This window comes from Pipistrellus kuhlii, unplaced genomic scaffold, assembly GCF_014108245.1.
Source record: "Pipistrellus kuhlii isolate mPipKuh1 unplaced genomic scaffold, mPipKuh1.p scaffold_m20_p_26, whole genome shotgun sequence".
Lineage (NCBI taxonomy): Eukaryota > Metazoa > Chordata > Mammalia > Chiroptera > Vespertilionidae > Pipistrellus > Pipistrellus kuhlii.
Window position 1 is genome coordinate 8,300,583 of NW_023425525.1, and position 15,639 is coordinate 8,316,221.

At 42.8% G+C, this 15,639-nt stretch overlaps 2 protein-coding genes across 4 annotated transcripts; one reads left to right on the top strand and one right to left on the bottom strand.

Moving 5' to 3' along the window:
* Window positions 1-1,467: 1,467 nt before the first annotated feature.
* On the bottom strand, window positions 1,468-8,112 carry GGCT (gamma-glutamylcyclotransferase). Of its 2 annotated transcripts, XM_036453764.2 has the most exons (4): window positions 7,880-8,112; window positions 3,771-3,916; window positions 2,666-2,801; window positions 1,468-1,634 (listed from the first exon to the last, which is right to left on the bottom strand). In XM_036453764.2, exons 1-4 carry the CDS (start codon window positions 8,021-8,023, stop codon window positions 1,491-1,493), a joined length of 570 nt encoding a protein of 189 aa, XP_036309657.1. In that variant the 5' UTR covers window positions 8,024-8,112; the 3' UTR covers window positions 1,468-1,490. The 2 variants fall into 2 exon arrangements, with proteins under 2 accessions (XP_036309657.1, XP_036309658.1); XM_036453765.2 differs by lacking the exon at window positions 2,666-2,801 and having other exon boundaries at window positions 1,577-1,634.
* A 107-nt stretch (window positions 8,113-8,219) lies between these two features.
* Window positions 8,220-10,555, top strand: LOC118727814 (ER membrane protein complex subunit 5). Of its 2 annotated transcripts, none has more exons than XM_045587230.1 (3): window positions 8,220-8,341; window positions 8,619-8,717; window positions 9,571-10,555. In XM_045587230.1, exon 3 carries the CDS (start codon window positions 9,885-9,887, stop codon window positions 10,278-10,280), a length of 396 nt encoding a protein of 131 aa, XP_045443186.1. In that variant the 5' UTR covers window positions 8,220-8,341; window positions 8,619-8,717; window positions 9,571-9,884; the 3' UTR covers window positions 10,281-10,555. The 2 variants fall into 2 exon arrangements, with proteins under 2 accessions (XP_045443186.1, XP_036309660.1); XM_036453767.2 differs by having other exon boundaries at window positions 8,298-8,391.
* The last annotated feature ends 5,084 nt before the right edge of the window (window positions 10,556-15,639 follow it).

Here is a 15,639-nt window from a genome sequence, read left to right on the forward strand (position 1 = left end):
TTGTTGTACATAGAATGTTCAGGGATTTTAGTGGTAGGTAACTAAAGGATTAGGGAAGAGTATGTCTACTCTATCTTCCCAGAAGTCAAAGTCACCATATACATATATAGCTAGTGTTTTAAATTCTTACTTAAAAGGTTATAATTTTAGGTGAGCTAGATCATTGGAATATTAGATTTTTAGTATCTAAGCAAAATTGAGCTTTGCTCACTGTTATTACCATAATTGTATTAGCAAACTTGGTCTTCTTTGGAGGAGTTGAGAACTGGAGGAAACCAGACTATGGAGGGTATGCTTGAAACTGGTGAGGTGTAACAGCTACGAAACGTGGTCTAACCAGCAGGCTCTGGCTGTGTCGCTGTAGAATCACAGCTGTGGCTGGAAAGTCCTCTGGACATTTTTTCCCAGCAGAACACACCGAATCTTTGTGTGATGCTCCTGCAGCTAGTTCACTCACATTCCAGGAACCTGTTTGGAGGTCCAGCTCCCTACCTTTCTGAGACAGAGGATAGCTTTTTATAACCAGGATTGCTCTATTCATGACTCTTCTTTTCTCCATTTATTCAGCTAATAAGTGTTAAGAAGGTGATCATTTCTTTCTAGGCCAAGAATTGTAACTTCCAGAAAACATTTTTCCTTCTGATCTTGCTTCTTCTGCTTTAAAATCCCATTCCAAGGGCGGCCTTGTACGAGCTTAATTCTTCAATAAGAACAAGCATGAGGCTAATACTTCCTATATACCAGGTTCTATTCTAAGCGCATTACATATACTTACTCCTCAAAACAATCCTAAGACATAAGTGTTTCAGCTGTCCTCAGTCTACAGGCGAGGAAACCGAGGCAGAGAGTCAAATAACCCAAAGTCTCCCAGCTAGAGAGTGGTGTCTGGTTCCCGAGTCTGTGCAGTAATCCTCTAACCGCATACACTGCATATGGCCAAGGGCAGACCCATTATGTGTGATGATTGGAATCTAACAAAATGAAATGTGGTACTTTCGTGGGGAATGCAGGATAAACTACACATATAGGTAGTCCTTGAGGAAGAGTATGCCAGTTTTTAAATTTAAACTTTTTTTTTTATTATCAACTGTCTCTGCAGCTTGCTTGCTCTTATTAAGCTGATAAAAGATTTCCAGAGCAGAGCGATTCACCAGCACCATCAGTAAGTTGCAGATCTATCCTCTGTCACAGAGCAAGAATACACTTCAGATCAACTCAAGAAAATAATTTCACAGAAAAGTGTTCACAGAAAGACCCACATCCATTTACCATGAATTCCAGTGCCTCACGGTCCCCTCTGCAACCGCCTAACTCCTAACCTGGTTTCTTTCCATAGTCCAAAAACAAGGAACCGCTCATCTGAGATATCCCTTCGGAGCAGTGTTGAAAATATATTAAACGTAGAGATACCCCAGATCCCTGTTCCAAAGGTTAAAAACATAGTAAATGAGCACATAGAGAAAATAGCCAGAGGTAGAGTCTATTATGTTCTAATGAGTTTTTGTTTCCTTGCTTTTGATAATGTCTTCAATTTCTTCCGAGACCCTTCCTCTGTAATCATTTGGCTCTATCGCATTTAACTTCTTTTGATACTCCAGGGGCAAACCATTCTCTTTGGCACCCATGCAAATGACCTAGAAATAGTAAAATAAACAAAAAAAACACTCTTTTAGTATTTAACTTAGTATAGCACAGCTTTATTTGCAGTGTCAAAGCATGAAATATTAGCTTTCAGATGATTTTAGAGTAACTCTAGAATAAACAATTCTAGAACAAAATGGAGATATGGTCCCTTCTTTCACAGTAAGGAGGAATGTGCAGGGAATTTCCAAAGTCACCTGCTAGGTCCTCATGGAATATCAACTCTAAACATAGTATGACAAAGTATTTTTATATTAAGACAAAAACCTTATTTATAGACTATGCATAATCTTTCAAGAAAAAACATTATTCTTTAAAAAAAAAATTAAAGTTTATAGGGAGCAGTTTTTGTTGAATCACAGAGTCTAGTCCACTGATGAATTAGACATGAGGGAGTCAAGGGCCACCGTGTTCGGTGGTACTTTTCAGATCCACAGCAGGCTGATCGGCTAGGTTCTTTCTGGAAAATTCCAGAGCTGGCCCGGAACTGGGTCACCCCTCTGGGTGCCATTCCTGACTGCGCCTGCTAGCAATTCCTAACTTGGGATTTCTGGTAACAGATGTGGAGGTCTCTACCCACCTTTCCCCCCCCCCTGTGCTTGTGGGGAATGGTTTCCTGAAAGGCAGTGTGACTTTCTTTTTTCTAGCTAGGGATGGAAAACATTTCAGCAGTAGGAAATATATATTTTTCCCAATGCATATTGGTGTTCATGTTTTGTGGAGAGAAAATCGATTACAAAAGCCCGCATGTAAGAAGAAAATACATGTCTAGAATCAAGACTCATATATATTTCTAACAGCGTCTTAAAATAAAGTTTTAGGAATATAGTGTTATTGTTACAAATAAATCTGAACATTGTATTTCAGGTAAATAACTATCATTTTTGTATTTAATTTTTTTTTATTAAAATGAATTGTTCATGTAGAATTTAAAATACACAAAGCTTTTAAAAAACAAGATACTCTTTAGATTAGTTCAGTGAAAATTAAGAGGATTCCCCAAAAATCTTAATAAGTAGCTCACCTTTTTATACTGGGGCGAAGGGGGAGCACTCTCATAATTTTTCATCTGGTAACTTCGACAGGTTATTTTTTTTCCTTCTTGAGTGTAAACATTAACTTCCATTGGGGCATATGTTCCACTATTAACCCCTTCTTGCCTGAAACCAGAACAGCTGAGTTTTAATCATACTTGACTTAGCCAAACTAGTTTACTGGATTAAGAATTTAACTACCTATGGATATTTTAGGATATAGTAGAACATATTATAATACTACTGCATCCAAAGTAAACTTAGCATTTCAATGAGAAAACCCTAGGTTTACTATTATTTGTTATACTTCTAACAGATCTCTGTACTTGTTTTATGTAAAAACATGCTTCAGTGTAGCTATTTCATCTGTATATTTTGGAGACATGGGTCTCTAGGCTACAGAAAGTGGACTGTGTTCTGAGAGCAGGCGGGAATCCAGCCCGAGCAGAGCAGAGTCCGTGGCTTCCTCGCTCACAGGTGAGTGAAACACCACACGTGTCAGATAATCTGCTCTCTGCAAATCCTACTCACTTCTGCCAACTTCCTCTGTACTAAATGCTCTGCCTCACCACTCACAGAGACTCTAGTTATAAAAAGTATCAAAGCATTCCTAGTATGTTAAAAGGTTTTTACAAATTATTATTTCTTTTTACTGATTCAACTGCCACCATAAAGAATTCGTTTTTAAAAACTGGCTCTACAACTCCTACTTCGGAAATCAATCAATATATGTAACAATTTTAAAAAATAAAAAAATAAAAATATATGTAACAATTTTAAAAACCTTCATGCTATTTTACCATATGACACTAAGAAGATTTATGTAAGACAACAGGATGCAAATAAGGATTTCCATCTTTTACAGAAGAGATTACACATGTCACCCCCAAATCTCAATCACAAAGTGTGACCCTCGAGGCTTTTCTTTTTAGGAAATGCACATTATGCCTTTTATTTAACTCTAAAGTATAAAGAATACGTCCGTCTGTAGTACGTATATGGTTTTGAAAAACACATGTAGATACACATCCTTGCATATATATGATCCACTTTCAGAATTTGTAATTATTTAACTTATAATTAGAAGCCACCTACTTATCCAGAGAACTTAAATTGCTTTTGTTCATTTTCCATACTATTCCCCACACTTCATCGCCAGGACTGTGAAAAATGGTGGCTATCCCTCCATGCCAAGTTTCACTTGTTTTGCCTTGGGGATTGCCAAAGTCAAGCTTAAAATCCTACAAAGAAAACCAAAGGGACATGATCAATGTTCTCTTGAACCAAAATTTCCTCAAAAAAGAAAAAAAAAAAGATTTACGTTGAACTTTATGCAATTAAAATGTAAACTGAGTTCCTTCTATGTGTAAGAAACTATGGAAATAGAAAGATAAACAAAAACCTGTATCTCAAGGGTTGTTATGTATTTTTCATATTTTTCTTTAAAAATGAAATGTATACTGAGTAGGTACAGTATCTTACCATAAACAAAAGGTTTAAGTGGGAAGAAAAATCCCATAAATCCCAATGCCTTAACAACTATTTCCATTTTTAAAAAAATATATTTTATTGATTTTTCACAGAGAGGAAGGGAGAGGAATAGAGAGCTAGAAATATCAATGAGAGAAACATCGACCAGCACACCGGGGATGTACCTGCAACCAATGCACATGCCCTTGACTGGAATCGAACTTGGGACCCCTCAGTCCGCAGACTGATGCTCTATCCACTGAGCCAGACTGGTTTCAGCTCTATTTTCATTTTTGAAAATTACTTTCCAGCCTACTTACAGATAGATTTTTAACTTAGAAGCAATGACAGTGTATATAATTATTGAAACTGGTATAAGCTACATAGGAGTTATAATAATCTCTATTTTTATGGACATAAGGAGTATTGACTAGTATATATCATGACGTTTGCCCTAAGAGAGCTGGCATTTGAGGGTAATTTGTATACAATGAACACTAATCTAATATTCATAAACTCTAATAATATATCTATAATTATCATAAAAGCAACTAACACACTGGAAAATTACTGGGTTCTATATACATACTGTGCTGTGAGCTTTATATGGACTCTCATTTGTATCTTGCCTAATAAACTTATTACACCCATTTCACAGCAAGAAAAACTGTGGCTTACAAAATCAGGCAACTTGCCTAAGGTCTCACGATTAATAAGTAATGGAGCCAGGTTTCCAGTTTAGCTTCTTTCCTCACAGAGAGGGCACAGTCCTGGGGAAGATGAAAAATCCTTACGTGGCTGTTTGATCTAGGAAGACTGCTTTCCATCTTCCCAGAAATTAGTTCCCTTAATGATAACGTGAACAAGGATGGGCTCAATAATAAGTCTAAGGTTTAAATTTTATCCTTGTCAACTTTATTTTCTTAAAAACCTTCTTCAGACATTTTAGGAAAAAGTGTTTGTTTGTTTTCAGTGACTAGTACCTTTCACTGGTATCCTGGATATTCTAGGACCAAGTGTCCCTTCAAAGGATCTGATAGGAGTCACCGCCACACTAGGAACTGGCTGCCTATTGCTAAAGGCAAGAGACAATTTCAGTCTTCGTCTTGTCCCAGTTCTCAGCTGCTTCTGACACCACCCTGTCTTGATCTGCTTTCTCCTGACTTCCAGGTTGTTCCTTGATCTCGATTACCTTTGCCAACTCCTCCTCGACTACCTGGTCTTAGATGTTGGAGTTCCCAAGGGTTCAGCTTAGGCCTTTTCTCTGTTCATTCAGAAGCTTGTTCAAGACAACCTCAACCCTCCAATAACTCCAAATATCATCTAATATTCCAGTCACCTTTAATCCAACCCAAATCTCTCTCTGGGCTTCCAAAGTGCCTAAAGCAAGCCTACACATTCCAAGTATCTAATAAATGTTCATTAGTATTGTTCTGCTCTCTTGGATGTAAAACCAGCATATCAAATTTAGTACGTGTAAATCAAGCTTGATTTCCCCTCCCAAACCTGATTCTCCTCTTTACAAACACCACCATCACCCACCCTGTTATTGCACCAACAGCCTTAGTCATCCCTATTATCTCTCCTGCCTTCAGAGGCAATCACTGTTGACATATCTCCCCCACCCCCACCCCAACGTGGTGTTTCTGCTGTCTGTGGGCAGATGATGACTGTTATTTCCTAAATATCCCCCAAACCCATCTACCCTCCCTTGCTACCACTCACGGTGCCATGATCGTTAGCATGGAGCTTTTTAACTGGGCTCCCACACCCTCCATTGCCACCCGTACGCCTTCCAAGCCATTTTCCACAGCAACCAGAAGAGGTAAATTAAAGACGTAAATCTGATCTCTCCTTTGCTTAAGTTCCACAGTGGCTCTTCTCACGCTCCCAAGATAAAACCAGTCTTCTTTGACCTGTGGTCCAGCAACAGGTGGCCCTTCCTTACCTCGGCAGCCCCCATGCCACGTCTCCCTCACACACTCAGCGCCAGCCTCACCAGCTGGGGGACCCAGCTTCTCTCCTGAGGGAGGTCTTTGGTGCACACCACTCCTGTTTGTTCCTGCCCTCCCCCGATCATTCAGGTCTTGGCTTAAGCAATCATATTTTCAAGAAGAGCTTTACTGAACATTCTGGTTAGGTCAGGTCTCCATGTCATACACTCTTCTCCTTAAAAAAAAAAAAACACCTTTTTTTTTTAGAGGAATTTTAGGTTCACAGCAAAATTGAGATGAGGGTAAAGCTCCGTTTTAAGACTAACCATACCTATAACTGGATGATCATTTTCTTGATAGCTTTTCTCATCATCTGAACTATCAAGTCCCACATCTGGGGGACTCCCTACCTTATGCACTTGAGGGGTAGAGTGCCAGAGCCCAATTCCCATTTTGAAGCTTTGAACACCAGAAGTTGGTTCTCCCAGCTTTGCTTGGGCACGTGGCCAAGATTTAGCCAAACTGGACAACTCCCCCTGAGTCTTTGAATTATGCCCAAGGACAGCAGACACTCCACGCTGGTGGTGGCGGCCACATCTGGGTTTCAGGATCTGCAGGGGTGTTGTGACAGTGGCAGGCAGGGTCCAGCACAGATAGCGCTGGTGCTGCGTGAGGCAGTGCCCACGTTTACCCAGTTCAGCAGGGGTGCAGCCCGGCCTCCGGGGCTGCTCCTGTCCTCCGTGGCACTGGCTGCGTTACCATCGCCATGCCTCCCTTTATGCTTGCCTGTTTTGTCAGCTTTGTGGTCCTGACTTCCTGGTCATTCTGTAAGCTCTCCAACAGCCTTTCAGTGCATTCCTTTTCTGCTTAAATCAGCCACTTTCTGTGGCTTGCAACCAAGAACCCTGATGATGACAGCAGAGGCCGGGCTTGTCAAGTACAACAAGCAAAATGGTTTTGTATTATAATGTAATTTGTCTGCGTGCTTCTCCTGGAGCCTGGAAGGTCAAAGCAGCCAGCTCTGCTCAATCATCTCTGTGTCTGCAGGTAAGTGCTGGAAAAACATGCAACTAAGAACCCCGATGACAGCAGAGGCCGTGTTTGTCAAGTTCAACGTGCCAAAAGCTTTTGTAACATAATTTGTCTGCGTGTTTCTCCTAACAGCCTGAAAGGTCCTCAAAGCAGCCAGCTCTACTCAGTCACCTCTGTGTCTCCAGGTAAGTGCTGGAGAAAAAGGAATGAATGGACTGAGTGGAAGAGCATGATTTTTACCCAGGTTGGCTCCGTTTCACCAGCCACTTAACTGAGCAAAGCCCTTCAGGAGGAATAAGACATGGTTCCAGCTTCCAGGGCCTCTCAAGTTCGGGGGACGGTGAGGGATGAATGAGGAAAGACAGAAAAAGGATTTTTTTTTTTTTTTTTTTTTTTACAATACCAGGTGACAAGTCCAGTAGCAAAGATACCTCCCAGAACAGAAGGCAACTGATTCCCTGACCTGGGTGGGAGAAAGCTTCTCCGAGGTGTCAACGGAATGGATTGAGAGGATGCCCCTAAGGCAGTGGACGAGGGGCAGCCAGAACTGGGCAGAAGGAGCAGCTGGAGGGCATGATAGGACAGGAGGGGAGCCACGGCGGCCTGGGGCACCGATGCTGGGGTGGCAGCGCTCAGGGGTCAAGCACAGGCCGCGAGGGCGCGGTGGGCCTGCCCAGGAGGACTCATCGTGAAGATGAGCCGCACTCTCATGGGTGAGAGCTGCGTTCCCGGGCCCCACGTCGCAGGGGCCGGGCGGGGAGCACTGACCTGCAGGCGGGCCACGCAGCAGAACTCGGCCGAGGGGTTCCGGAGGTGGATCCGCTCGGTCAGCAGGTTGCTGCCATAGGCGAAGTACATAACACTCTCCTCCTCCTCCGGGCCCCGCGGGTCCTCGCTGCCCGAGCTCGCCATGACGCCCCGCGCCAGCAGCCGGGGTAGGAGGAGAGGACGCCGCCGCCGCCCCCGGAGTTAGGGGGGAAAAGGTGGGAAGTGTGGGCCGGACGGGGAGCGAGCGCTCTTCTGATTGGCTGTCGGCCCCCAACGACGCCAGTCGCCCCTGCTGATTGGCCAAGCCCGCCGCCCTCGATCCACTTTCCTCTTGGACTCGGAAATGCTCAGTCCGGAGGCGACCGGGGTCTGGCTCCTCATTGGACACGCCTTCTCTTGTCCCGCCTCCGTGGTCAAAGGCCGCCTCTGATTGGCGCGTGGTCGGGCGCTACGCGGAGTCAGGTCAGGTCGCGTGGGCTCGGTTCGGCGGTCGCGGCGCGGATCGCCACCAGGTTTCTCCCTCTCGGGCGTGGGCCGGGGCGGGGGGTGCGTGTGGGTGGCGGCGGTGGGGGCGCTTTAGGGAGCTGTGGGCAGATCTGGGGCGAAACGGCGGCCATGTCGACGGCAGCTTCCTCCCCCGGCAGCTCGCCTTGGCCCGGTTCGGATGAGTCGGCCAGGACGGGGCTGTTCACCCCGCACCCCCAGCCCTGAGGGTCTGTCTTCCCGATTCCTTTTCTAGGGACCCTTCGCCTCCCGGAGAAGTCCCTCTGGACGCCTCGGGCTCCCTTCCCTGACGGAAGTGCGGCGCCGGGTTCAAATTCCGACGCTGCCGGTTGGTGTAAGTATTGCCATTAAGTGCACAGACCCCCCGTGTAAAATAAGATGTGAAAGTATCAAAACAACGGAATAAAACCCTATCTTGCTAACTTTGAAGTGAAGGTATTAATATGAACTCAGGCCTAGAAGCAAATCTTCGGCACCCAGATTTTGACCCCTAAATACTATTATCCACAAAAAGATACATGGAGAAGGGGCTGAGGCCCGGTCAAGAGCTGGGAATGAGGGAGTTCTTGGAATATCTCCTGACAGGAAGTCGGGAATATCCAAGAAAAAAGAGGTTCTTATATTTAAAAAAAAAAAAAAAAATTGATTTGGCTGCCTCCTGCTCATCCCCTACTGGGGATCAATCCTGCAACCTGGTCATGTGCCCTTGACCAGAATGGAACCTGGGACCCTTCAGTCTGCAGGCTGATGCTCTATCCACGGAGCCAAACCAGCCAGGGCGAAAAGGAAGTTCTTTTAAAAGGACCCTGGAGCCAACCTGACAGAATGCCCACTGGCCAAAGTTACAACAATTTGAGGGTCAAAAATACTGACTGCAGTTGATGGAAAATGTAAAACATGTAAAAGTCATTTCCTGGAAAGAGTGAGCCAAATCTTAAAAAAAAAAAAAAATTTCTAGAAACCCCCATTTGTCATATTACTGGTGGTGACTATTATACCAGCTCTTTACTCTGAAAAGCGGTTAAGTGAAAAAAACAAAAAAACAAAAAAAAACATTTATCCTGCCTTTCTAGTTGCAGGTGTATTTCAAAGTAATCAAATAGTCCCAGTTGATATTGAAACAGCTGTTAATAAAACCATTTGGTGAAAGGGAACAGAATATTAACATGTGCACCATTATTCCCCAGGAATTACTCGATAACAGTGGAAACATGTGGCCTCTCCCATCTTAGCCTTGATGAATCTTACCACCACTGAACGTGGGCCGTGACTTTTTTTTGTCTCCAGCATCCGTCTGTGAGTATCATTTCCAAAAATCTTTAACTTCAACATCATAAAGCAGGAACTACAGGATTGAAAGGGGGAGGAAAATGACACCAAGAGGAAAAATCTAAAGCAAAGGCTAGGACGGACTGCAGAGCAAATAGCTTAGCCTCTTCAGTTAAGCCAGTGTCGTTTAATGAAATAAAGGCTGCTTTTGCTGGGCTGCTGGTCCGGAGCCATGGTACCCTCGCTGTGGAAGGGGCTGGTGGGCGTCGGCCTTTTTGCCCTAGCCCACGCAGCCTTCTCCGCCGCCCAGCATCGTTCTTACATGCGATTAACAGAAAAGGAGGATGAGTCCCTGCCCATAGATATAGTTCTTCAGATCCTCCTGGCTTTCGCAGTTACCTGTTACGGCATAGTTCATATCGCAGGGGAGTTTAAAGACATGGATGCTACGTCAGAACTAAAAAATAAGACCTTTGACACATTACGGAATCACCCATCGTTTTACGTCTTCAATCATCGTGGTAGAGTACTGTTCCAGCCTTCGGATGCAACAAATTCTTCAAACCAAGATGCGTTGTCTTCTAACACATCCTTGAAGTTACGAAAACTCGAATCACTGCATCGCTGAGATTTTTACCAATCATCACAACAGGACAGGACACGGAGCTGGAATATTGGCGTTTGGGGTCTATAAAACACCTCCCCTCATCGATACTTCTCTTGATCTTTCAGACCTAATTTTTAAAAGGTTGATGCCCCTGGTTTTTATACTGTTAAATTATCGATGCAGTATGAAATAGCTGTGAAATGAGTCTTTGATCTTTCATAGAGTTCTTTTTCCCCCATTTTAAACAAATAGGCATCTTTTGTCAAAGTCACTGTTTTGAACACATTTCTTTGGGGGGAAAATGTTGATGTGTTTGTAATTGTTTTCTCACATTTCGTTTCCTTAGCACTACAGTTTTTAGGACCCTTTTGGAAACAATGTGCTGCATTTTGCTGCATGAATGATAATAAAATGGTCTTCAGTTTTTTTTTTTTCTTTTTTTTTTTTGTTTTTTTTTAATATCTTTTGACTTTTTACAGAGAGGAAGAGAGAGAGATAGTCAGAAACATCAATGGAAAGAATCATCCATCAGCTGCCTTTTGCACACTCCCTACTGGGGATGTGCCTGCAACCAAGGTACATGCCCTTGACCGGAATGGAACCTAGGACCCTTCAGTCCGCAGGCCGACCCTCTATCCACTGAGCCAAACCGGTTTCGGCATGGTCTTCAGTTCTTAACAAGTGGACTTATCTGCAGAGATTTAAAAAGGTGACATCAGTTTTTTGTAGGGGCTCTAAAAAGGGGCTCTGCTTCAGGAGTCACTTGCCAGATTTTAATTTATCTCTCACTTCTCACCCCACCAACTCCCATATACCTTCTAACATCAGCCATCTCCTGGCATCACTTCTCTGGAGTTTCGTGTGCAGTGAGCAATTTTTGTGTCAGAAATTCTTTGTCATAACAAATCTACTTAATAGACTCAACTCGCTGTAAAGCTACTTGTACTCTTTGTTTATCTGTAAAAAATGTACCTAATAGGTTATGTAGTGTTAGAATGTTGAAGGTACACCAAAAAGACCCTTTGGGATTTAATTATCCTGTTTATGTAGAAGAAGAATCACTGAGGAAAACTGATTGTCATTAGTTTAATTTATTCAAATTGTTATTTTATTGCATTCTACACTAGTAAATTAGTAAAAATAAACTTCTCATTAAAAGAATTGGGCCCAAAATGGTTTAAATATTTGGAACTACTATCTTTAATTTTTTTTCTCATAACATTTAAGAATTTTTTTTGTGGCTTCTGGCTTGTCGCAGGCTTACAGTTTTCCATCTTCGTTGTACGTTACTGAAGATGATACAGAGTAGTACTTTTTTAGGAACAGTAATTTTAGTTTTAGGGAAATTTGACTAGCCTTTTGATCTGCAGAAAGCTTAACATTTCTTGGTAGAGAGATTTTATTGAATTCTCAGGTATGAAAACATTGCTTATGTGGAATTGTGTAGATGTAAAGGGAATAACTATGCAGATTTGAAATGGAAATGAGCTTTAGGCAAGAGTTATGTGATGCCCTTACGCTTGATGGCATTTTTTCCTCTAGAAATGAACCTTAGCACTTCTGTTCTGCCTGGAAACACACAGCCCCAAAGCAGCAGGTTTTGTCATTGGGCTTTTATTGTTTATTTAGTTTTGTTTTGCCAACCTAGTCTACCTGTGGAATACTAGCTCTGCTCTCTAAAGAGAACAAAGTTGGAAATCTTCTAATAACCTAGAATAACTTAAAAGTGAGTTAAAGAGGTGAAATCGGGTTAAAAGTGGTGATAAAATCAAAACTGTGTGTGAGAAACAGCTCCTTATATCGGTTGTATAGCGTTTCCTTGGGGATGACTAGATTCCCAAGGGCCTCTTGTAATCTTTTCTTGGGGCTGTCTTCCTTTCAGAACAACTTTATTAAGATATAAGTCATATTCCTTATAACTCACTCACTTAAAAGGTACAGTTCAGTGGTTTTGTAATATAATCACTAGTTGTGCAGCTATGACCACAGTCAATTTGAGAATAGTGTTATCTATCACCCCCAAAAGAAACTAACCCTTTAGCAGTCATCTCTCATTTCCCCCAATGCCTCCCAGCCCCGAGCAACCACTTTCCTGTCTCTCTGATTTGCCTATTCCTTTTAATTGAATTTATTCAATAGTTGATCTTTCATAACTGGTTTCTTAAATATAGTTTTGTTCTGTGAAGAGTGAGAACTTCTCATCTTGAGAATTGTGAGTGCTGTGAAAGAAAGTGTGGTTGGTGAAATCAGTGGATGTAAGACAGAGGGTCAGATTTTAATTATAATATAAAACAGGCCATGACTACCTAGGGTAGTCCCAAAAGCGTTATGCAAGCTAGTTCAGTCTGCAGTGGACTACTGAAGAATCTCTAGAATATGAGAAGACTCACCTCTTAACCAGGGAGCCAGCTCTCTGCGATGGGCTAATAGCCCCGCTGCACATAGTGCCCTGCAACTCCCTTTTTCACACGTCTTCCATCCAGAATGGCTCTGTGGTCAGAGCTGGAAAAGACTGTTTTGTCTACTTCCTCTTGGACAGTCCAGGGTCCATGACCACAGGAAGGAATCGGAGGATACCTGTCATGAAGAAACCTGCTGAGCTCTGTTCAGTCCTGACTTCCCCAAACCTTTGGTGTGGGGAAGCATGTTACCGAGCATGTGGGAAATGCCTTGATTTTTGAAGGATGATTGCTTAGTTCTTGCAGAATCATATTAACTAAACCCTTATATTATCTGGAAAATTGAAGACAAGCAATGATGTTGGCTAGATGTTATTTATTGCTTTAATATGATTTCAAAGCCATTTGTTGATGACTTAAACGAAGTTGTTTTAATCGACCTGTTTATGGCCTAGCAACTTGAGAGGACAGCTTATCTCCTCTGTTGGAAAGCTGTCAGCAGCTCATCTGCTAGGGGAAGCAACCCTAGCTATATTAGTATTTTATATAGAGTATCTAGATGATACATACAGTATGTAAGGACTGTTCAAGAGGCAGTCTGGGCGAGGCGCACTTTGCTGAGCTAGCTCTCTGAAGACTTTGGGCGTTAGCTCCTGTCTTGGTGAGGTGTTGCCTCACAGAAGGTGGTGGTAAGACTTGCAGCGACCCCATTGCGGAATCATCCTGCCCACTAACACGTTCCTTAGCAACGTGCTCTGGCAACAGTGGACTTACATTTTGTGCTGGCCGCTGGGAAGTCAGCTCCAGGTTGGCTAAGGGTGGCCCTCCCCACTGCCTACTTGTAGAAACAAGTCCACCCCAGCTAAATTTGGGCATTATTTCTCTCACTTTCCCTTGCCTGAATAATAGTATAATTAATCTAGCATTGCTTTGGCATAAGTTACTATCTTTTTAAGAGACGTTATCCTGGATGCTATTCGCACGCTTTTGACATTCCCTCAACGAACCGGTGTTAAATAAATGGCTGGCAAAGACAAAATTAGTCTCTGAGTATAATTTTACCGCCAAAACATAACACTAGAGAGGGGAGAATTCCAAATCTTTGTACTGTTCTGGTTTGCTGCTGCCGGGCTTGGTGGGTGATACAACCTTTTATCACAATTCCAGTCCTTGAAATCTTACCAGACAGGGAAGCTGGCCTTGAGCAGGTCTGCCTAGAACCAGTGGGTAGTGTGTGGGTTCTTGGCTTCACGTAGAAAAGAATTCACAATACAAGCCCAGGTGACTAAAGGTGTGTTTATTAAAGCTGGGAACAGAGAAACAATGGAAGGCCTTCAGGAGAGCGTAGGCTGGGCTGCTTTAGGTCACTGGGAAGTCAGAGAAAAAGGAGCCGTGGAGATAGGTTCAGGGGGTTAGCCTGGGATGAGCTGCCGCTGCCTGTTGCTTGCCTAGTTGCAAGTCTTCATGAGGTCCCTTAGAGTTTAAGAGGTGCATGCCTATGGGGGAAAGCAAAGGGGGCAGGGGAAGGCACAGAGGGAGAGCACACACTGGGTCCTTTGTCCTGAGGGTTTTTTTCTCTTGCAGGTGGGAATCTTACGGGAGGGTTTCAGCAGAATATTCACCAATTTTCCAGGTGTGCTCTTTCAGGGTTGAGGTCTCTACTGGTTGGTTAGTGCCAGGGCAGGGGACTGTTAGTCATTGCAGCTGCCCTTATTGTTGCATACTTGGTCTGGGCCTGGAGCTAAAATACAACTGGGGCCTAGATGTTATCTTTAGGGAGGTGACCTTCTTTGCGTAAGTTGCTGGGCCAGTCGGTTCAGCTATCTGTCTCAGTTTTCCCATTCCACCTGTCCTGGCTTACTGGCCTGTTTGAGAAATATTGCCTGCCTTTGCTGATTAAATTCCTGATAATCAGGTTGAAACTGCAGTTATATATAGAAATACCTATCAACCTCTATTACATGCAATAGTGGTTACAAACTGGTGAAAACAAGAATTTGATTGCCAGGCTGAGTGAAAAACATGTGATGGAGTTTAAAATTCTCAAACTGGAAAAGGTTTGGCTCCTTGGTCCTTAATATTTTCCATCCTTCTTCCTTTGCTCTTTCTTGTTTCCTTTAAGGTTGTCAAAGCAGTTTACAGGGGTTGTAGAGCAGGTTAGGCAGCTTCATGGAAATGTACCTAATTAGCAGCATTGGTAGCAGCAGCTGCTCTTTTTAGGCCAGTACAATGGTCGGCAAACTGCTGCTGCGCCGCCATTTGCCGCTTTGTTGACTAATGAGTTTGCCAACCACTGGGCTAGTAGTTTCTTAAAATGTTTCAACTTGCTCATTAAAACATTTTAGTGTTAGTACTGATTCATGTTTCCCACTACCAATGAGAAATCTTCCCAAATTCCAATTTGGAGGAAATTGTTGGCTTAGCAAGTTCTACTCGCAAGTAATATGATTTTCCATGCTGCCAAGAAATTAAGAATCGCCTCAATATGTATCATTACATGAATTGTTAATACAAAGTAGATGACTACATTTGGCAGTAGGCCAGTCTGGTTTAGAGGGCACAATATCTGATGATCTCTTGAACTAATTCCAGTGAGCAAATAGTAGGCCATGTCTTCGTGGAAGCAGGGATGTTTTCTGGCTTCTCGGCCAGAGAGGAAGGTTTAGCGGTAACAGGGAGATCATTTGAAAAATATATTTATTTATTAAATGGGTTGGGTTGACATTGGTCAACATGATCATATAGGCTTCAGGTGTGGGTTTCTACGTTGATCTGACTACTGCACCATGTGTCCACCCTTGAAAAGTCAGATCTCCTGTCACCTTCTATTAGAACTCCCTCCGAGGAAGATCATTTTTAGGAAGAATATCTCCCAAATGTTTTATAAAATTTAGGAAGAATATCTCCCAAATGTTTTAATTCCTCATAAGATTATGAGGAATTAAAACTTTTAGGATGAAACAGAACACATCTTTTTTTTC